The 6,441-nt window shown below is 58.5% G+C and overlaps 1 protein-coding gene across 1 annotated transcript in view; it reads right to left on the bottom strand.

Moving 5' to 3' along the window:
* The window catches only part of POU3F3 (POU class 3 homeobox 3), an 8,687-nt gene extending 4,704 nt beyond the window's left edge, over positions 1-3,983 (bottom strand). Inside the window, exons 1-2 of the mRNA XM_021401208.1 lie at positions 3,831-3,983; positions 2,669-2,845 (exon numbers count right to left, since the gene is read on the bottom strand). Of these exons, the coding sequence (XP_021256883.1) occupies positions 2,669-2,845; positions 3,831-3,983 (330 nt within the window). The remainder of the gene's footprint in view (positions 1-2,668; positions 2,846-3,830) is intronic.

The raw sequence follows: 6,441 nt of genomic DNA, 5'->3' as shown, positions 1-6,441 counted from the left end.
AGGAAAGGTCTGGAAAATGCACCGCGTTATGCGTGCGGGGGCAGCGCGGGGGCGCGGGCCGGGCCGGCACCTGCTGCCCCGGGGGCGCGCAGGGGGTGAACGCCGTGAGCAGGGGTCGAGCGGTCCGGGGGAGGGAGGGGGGCGGTCAGGGAGCGCGGAGCGCTGCGCTCGGGCCCGAGAGTCCCGGGGCGGCGTGCCCAGAGCAGAACCCCCAGCGCTGGGATCAGCGCCGTCGGTACCTCGCTGTATAATGTAGGCTGAAGGCAGTAGGCCCGGTAACGCGCCTGAAAACTTCTCCCGGCTTCTATATCCCGTGACGTGACTTTATTTTCATTTTTCCGCACTATCTTCAATACGCAGATATATTCCCCCCTACCCCACCCCCCCCGCCTCCCTACTCCCCCCCGTCGCTGCTCTTTTGGACGCGCGATCCTCGCCATCACCCTAATTCCCTCGCATGAGTCCTTTGGCAGCGGTCGATGGGCAGATCAATGGGGGTTGGGGGGCCCGGGAGGTGTCGGTTTCCGCGCGGGGGGAGCAGAATCGCTCATTTTCCACTTCTCGCCGCCGCCCGGCGCTCCTTTGAGCGGGGTTAACTCTGTGCGCTCCATCGGAACAGATGCCGCATAGAGCTGCTCCCTCCCGATCATTTGTTTCCTTGATGGGGGAACATTTCTGAGCAGAACATATTGGTTGCCATAGAGAAAGAAATAAAAGGAAGAACACTAGTCACATTAAGCTATATGTTTGTGCACTGGGCTTTAGATAAAAGGGCCCCAGTTCGGCCAAAGAGAGCGCAGCCAAACCAGAGCCCCTCCGCTTCCCCCGAACCACCTCGCTTTTCTCGGGGACTTTTACAGTTGAAACATGGAAGCTAATTTTATTGGTCCTCGTTAATTTTATACGACACGGCTTGCTGCACAAAACCAACTTTCCGAGCGCTCCCGGGGCGGCGGGAGGACGCCAGGGGGCGCCGTGGACCCCTCCCGGCCCCGCTCAACCCAGCGCGCTGCGGTGCGCTGCGGTTGCGGTGTGGGCACCCCGGGAGCGGCCCGGGACTGCGGGGATGGAGCTGCGGGATCGGGGGGCGATGCCTCCGAGGGATCCGAGGCCGTCAAGGGAGTGAGGGCACCGATTACACATAGGATTTTTTTTTTTTTTTTTGGTCCAAATAAACCGCTTAAGCCTGTGCAGATGCAATAAAACAACTCATGGCCTTTTTCTCTTTTTTTTCTTTTCTTTTCCTTTCTTTTCTTATTTTCCTTTCCTTTTCCTTTCTTTTCTTTTTTTTCCTTTTCTTTTTTCTCTTTCTTTCTTTTTTTCCTTTTCTATCATTTAAGATCTAATTGCTGCGTTAAACCTGAAAAAGTAGCCTTTTTTATTTTTTATTTTTTTTTATTTTTATGCCGTAAGATGATGGCCCCTCCCTTCCGCCCCTCCCGCTCCCCACGCTGCGGGAGCAGCTGGCCGAGCCCCCTCGGGCCCCCCCGCCCAGAGCACAGCGTGTCTGGGCCCGCAGGCGTTAACCCTGGCTCAACCCGACGGCGCGCACGGCCCCGCGTTTCCCTTCGCCAACGCGCGTGGGCTCAAGTCGCTGTCCTAAGAACTCGCTTCCCTCCCCCGTTTCCCTCCCTTAGTGGTCACAAGAGGGGACGAGAGTGACACACGCAGCGCTTTGGGCCATCCCTGCATCTTTGGTCCGGCACCTGCAGGGGATGTCCCGGCGCCGCGGGGCGGGGGGGGGGGGGGGGGGGGGGGGGGGGGGGGGGGGGGGGGGGGGTGGTGGGGGCCGCTTTGTGTCCCCCCCGCCAGAGCCAAGGCAGTTTCCGAGCGAGTGGGAAAGTTCTGTTCCTCGCCTCCATCAGGGAAAGCCCCATTGGAGCCCTGGAAACCGTACAGCCCGTAAATGTGAGAGATCCTGGTGGGATGGAGCAAAGGAGGTGAAAGAAAAAAAAAAAGGAAAAAAAAAGAATGAAAGTAAGCAAAGAGAGAGCACGGCCCAGGGGAGTATGCACTTTTCACTTGAAGTGTCCGTGAGTTTTTCATTTGGAAAACGGAGCGAAGCCTCCTCGTGCACTGACCGTGCGGGAAAAGCGTTGAGATAATGACGTGAACAAAACTTTCCACCTTCCGCACTTGCGAGCAGTGTTCCACACTGGGAAAACACATGGCCAGGGCGCAGTTCCCAGCAGCAGCGTGGCCGCTGCCCCTCGACGGTCAGCGAACCCCCAGAGCGGGCGGCTTTGGAGCCCATAAAGTTCCTCATCCCGGGAGCGGCGGTTTCACCCCAAGGCTGCCTCTGCCCCAGCGCCTGGCACCGGCCCGAGCCGGGGAGAGCGGCGTAGCTGAAAGCGAGCAACAAGTTCGCTGGGCACGGAGTTAATTCGATGGCTCCGCTGCAGAGGGCCGTGTTGGGGCCGTGCCCGAGGTGGTGCGGTGCTGCACAGAACCTCCCTCGGCCTTCCATTAGTAAAGGTCCGTTTTGCCCGACGGGACGGCTCTCTTAGACGGGCATCTGGGAACGGAGATCGGGGACAGGAAGCGTATTTAGCAGTCACTTACTTACAGAGGGAAGCGATCAGCTATCCGCTGACAGAACCGTGGAGACCCGCAGCCTAATTAGCATGTACAAATTAAAATGTTAAACGTAAAGACACCTCCCGCATACAGCGCTGTACGTAAAGCACAGCCGCGCACAGTGCGGCACTGCGCTGGGAACGCGGCGCGGGGCGCCCCGCAGCCCGGTGCCACCCTTGGCCGACGCGCTCCGCTCCGCGCTGCCCGAGCTCCCCCGTGCCGAGTCCGTGCTGCTCGTGGCTGCGGGAGGGGGACGGCGCTGACCGCTCTGGGGGAACAGGAAAATACACGCGTTACTCGTGACAACAACGAGACGCACAATGGGGTCGGTTATTTATCGTCCCTTTATTGCGAAGCCTTCGCCCCGCACCTTTTTTTTATTGTTCGGAGCGTAACAAAGCAGTTCTGGTTCTGTGATAAATCAGAGCAACAACGCGGACCCGCACGTGCAAAGCCAGACGGGCTGTAAAGCGGGGTCCGTCCTTCGCAGCTCCCTAACTCCGTGGTTTCCCGAGGTGCCGTGCTCGGGCTCACCCCACCCCGCGATGAAAGTTGCCCGAGGAAGGGAACGGTCACCGCAGACGTGCGGTCCGCGGGATGCAAACCCAGTGCTCCCTCCGACGTTAAAATCGCGGGGCCGTGCGGTTACCCAGCAGCTCCTCGCACACGCACGTTTGTGTTTATAGGAATAATTCTGCACGTAGGAACATAAAAAGGGGATTTGCAAGTTGGAGTCTGTCTTAAAGGACGGTGAAAACCGTAGCCCCGCTTTTATGAGACATGATAGCATTCCCATTTGCGTGCTCGCCATCTCAATGGCGTTTCACATGTGAAAAAAAAAAAGGGGGGGGGGGAGAAAGAAAGATCCATATGCACTGCATAGATTTTCTTTTACGCGCATAGGGACGGGCAGTCTCGTAGTGGATAAGGAGGAGAAGAATTGCGGCGCACCAGAAAGCAGCCCGGGCGCAGTTTGGCGGCTCTGCTCTTATTATTACAATTTTTGCCGTCTGAACTTGGCCATTGTCTGAGGAGCGCGGTGCAGATTGCGGCGGGTCGACCTGGAAGCTGCTCTTTTTGGCACCGCACACAAACACGCACACGCTGCCGGCTCCTTTCTCCGTGCGTGAATGCAGCAGCCACGGTTTTACCCCGCTTTTTTTTTTTTTTTTAATTTCCCTGTATTTGTATTGATTTAATCAGCTTGGGGCTTTCACTGCAGTGCGTAGAGTTTCTGTGTGTGCGTTTCACACCCACTCCCCCCGATCTCTGCTGCGGGGTACTTCGAAGCGTTCACGGCACACTGCCCAGCAGCTCCGCTCAACTCCACCACGGCCCAAAGTCAACGTTATCCATCGCCTCCCGCCCACCCCGCAAAGCAGGGGACCCCCCCGGCCCGGCGGCATCGGCCTGCGGGGGTGGAGGAAAGTGGGGAACGGGGGCCGGCGCCCGCGGTGGGAGGAGAGGGAAGGGAGAGGGACACGCACTCCGGGCACGCACAGCGCTGCACGCTTGGCTTTGCCCCCCTTCTCTCCTCTCCCCCCCTTTCCTTCTTTAACCAGCGCCTGACAACGCTTTTTAAGGCGTGTTAGCTGGACTCCCCGACCAGCACGCAGAGACGGAACTGCATCGTTTTTCATCAGGAAAGAAAAGAGGGAGGGAGGCGGGGACCCCCCGTGCGGGCGCTCAGCCACCGCAGCGCTGAGTCACCGCGTCGGGGTCAGCGGTGTGCGCGCACAGAGCAGCGAACCCCTGAGCACCCCCCCCTCCTCTGTCCCCGGGTTTGGCAATTCACACTCAGAATAAAGTGGCCCACGCGTGGCCTTTGTCACGGTCTTTGGGTGCAGTGGGACCCGCGTGTTTGGGGTAGAAATAATCATTAAATTGCCATTTCGACCGCTTGGTCCTGAAGGGAGGGAGGAGCACCGGGTCACCTGGTGCTGGCCCCTTGCCCTGGGCGTGTGTATTCCCCCAAACCCACGTGAATAACGCAACAGCCCTTGCCAGCCTTTGGCACAGACAGATGGGGGTGGCCGTGGCTGGAACACCCCAAAAGGCAGAGAAATGGTTTTTGGCGTCCTGACCACACTCTCTGGAGGAGCCCCCAGCCCGGGGGAGGGGAGGGGGGGGGTCACAGCCTGGAAATCAGTTTGCAGCGAGGCCTTCAGCGGGAAACAAAGAGACAGAAGTGCTGGGAGCCCACGGAGAGCTGCAATACAGAGAGGCATTGAGCTCCCCGAGATGCTGCGGCTCCCCAGCGGGGAGCAGCGCGGTGTCCTTTTTGGGCTGGCTCCGTGCAGCCGAGGGCTGGGCCGTACAGCCCTCGCTGAATCGCGGGCATTGTGTGCAAATGAATGAGCGCGCATTGTTTTGCAGTGCTGCTATTGTGCCTGGGCTGGGGGGAGGCGGTGGCAGCGTTCTGTGAGAGCGTGGCAGCCTGTTTCCTAAAGGTGAGCGCGGATTGCAAGAGTTGCTGCTCTGTTGTTGTTTGTCAAACAGGGCCCTTCTCAAGGGAGAGGGGCATGTGGCGGATCCCAGCCCAGGATTACATTAATCAAAGCATTATTTCCCCAGGGATGCCCAGCACAAATGATAGTAAATCCTAATAAAATTGGATCGCTGAGAAATGGAACGCTTAAAGTAATCTGCTCTGCCTGATAAAAACTTCAAATTTAGAAGATATTATGCATCCCCACCCCCAAACACCTTAGGTATCATCACCGTGTGTGTGCATTATACATCTATCTGGAGGAGAGAAATCACCGCTCGGTTTAACAGGGCCGCCACTATTGGATATACACATATCCATAGACATGTGTGCCTGTGCACATGTGTTTTGCGTGCAGGCACGGGCACAAATAAGCTGTGTGCACATAGCAATGGTGACAGTGGTCAGTATGTGGATATACCCCCTTTGCAATGGCAGGTGCTCACTGTGGGCCTCCGTGATGGCACCTGCGAGCCCCAGTCAGAGCAGCCTGCCTGCTGAACGCTGGGATGGGGAAATAAATACAAATATATGGATGTGAATGCTTTTGAAAAAGCCTTCGGGAGGATGTGTTCCAGAGGGAAACTACTTTGGGCTAGGGGCATGAATGAAAGAAGGGAACGGTCATATCGCTGGGGACATGTGGCGTGCCACACATGACCCCCATGGCCATACCACCACCATCCCTGCCCCTCACAAGGGTTGTGGGGCCTGGGCAGCTGCTGGCAGCTCACTTGGCTCCACGTCCTGTCTCAGCTACTTCCTCTCTGCAGAAGGAAAGTTTGCAATCGCAGCCATAGGACATTACAGTAGGCTCAAAGAGACCCACTATCTGGCAGGGGAAAAAAAAATAAAAGCAACGAAAAACCCATTGCTTTCCCCCCCTTCCTCCCCCTTAAATGCCGACTATGCTTCAAACTGTGAAAGGGGCAGAAGGCATTTCCACTCACCCGGCGGAACCTCTTAGAAAGGCAGGGAGAAATACCGTGCATTCCTCCTGCTCCTGCCCTCCAGTCCTGGCCCTGCCCCGCCGCGGGGTCCCCACGCGTGTCCGTGCCCACTCCCGGTCCTTCCGCTGCCCCCTTCCCCCACGCACCGCCGGGCGCACCGCACTCCTTCCCCGTGCGTGGGCTCCTCCTGCCCCGTCCCGGCCGCGGGGCTGTCGGGGGGCAGCCCTGCCAAAGGGAAGGAGGGAGGGGGTCCCCTCGCATGCGGCCGGGGGTGCCCTAGCCCTCTCCCAGCCCCGAAATGACGCAGCCCCCGCTCCGGCATCGCCTCCCGTTTGGGCTGGCTCCGTTTCAGGAGCTCCGTCTCCCCCCACCCCCTTCTTCCCAGCCTTCCTCCTTCCTCCTCCTCCTCGCCTCACCGTCACTCTC

The sequence above is a fragment of the Numida meleagris genome, chromosome 1 (genome assembly GCF_002078875.1).
Source record: "Numida meleagris isolate 19003 breed g44 Domestic line chromosome 1, NumMel1.0, whole genome shotgun sequence".
Lineage (NCBI taxonomy): Eukaryota > Metazoa > Chordata > Aves > Galliformes > Numididae > Numida > Numida meleagris.
Note: the sequence above shows the minus strand (reverse complement) of the source record. Positions and strands in the feature narration are given on the sequence as shown.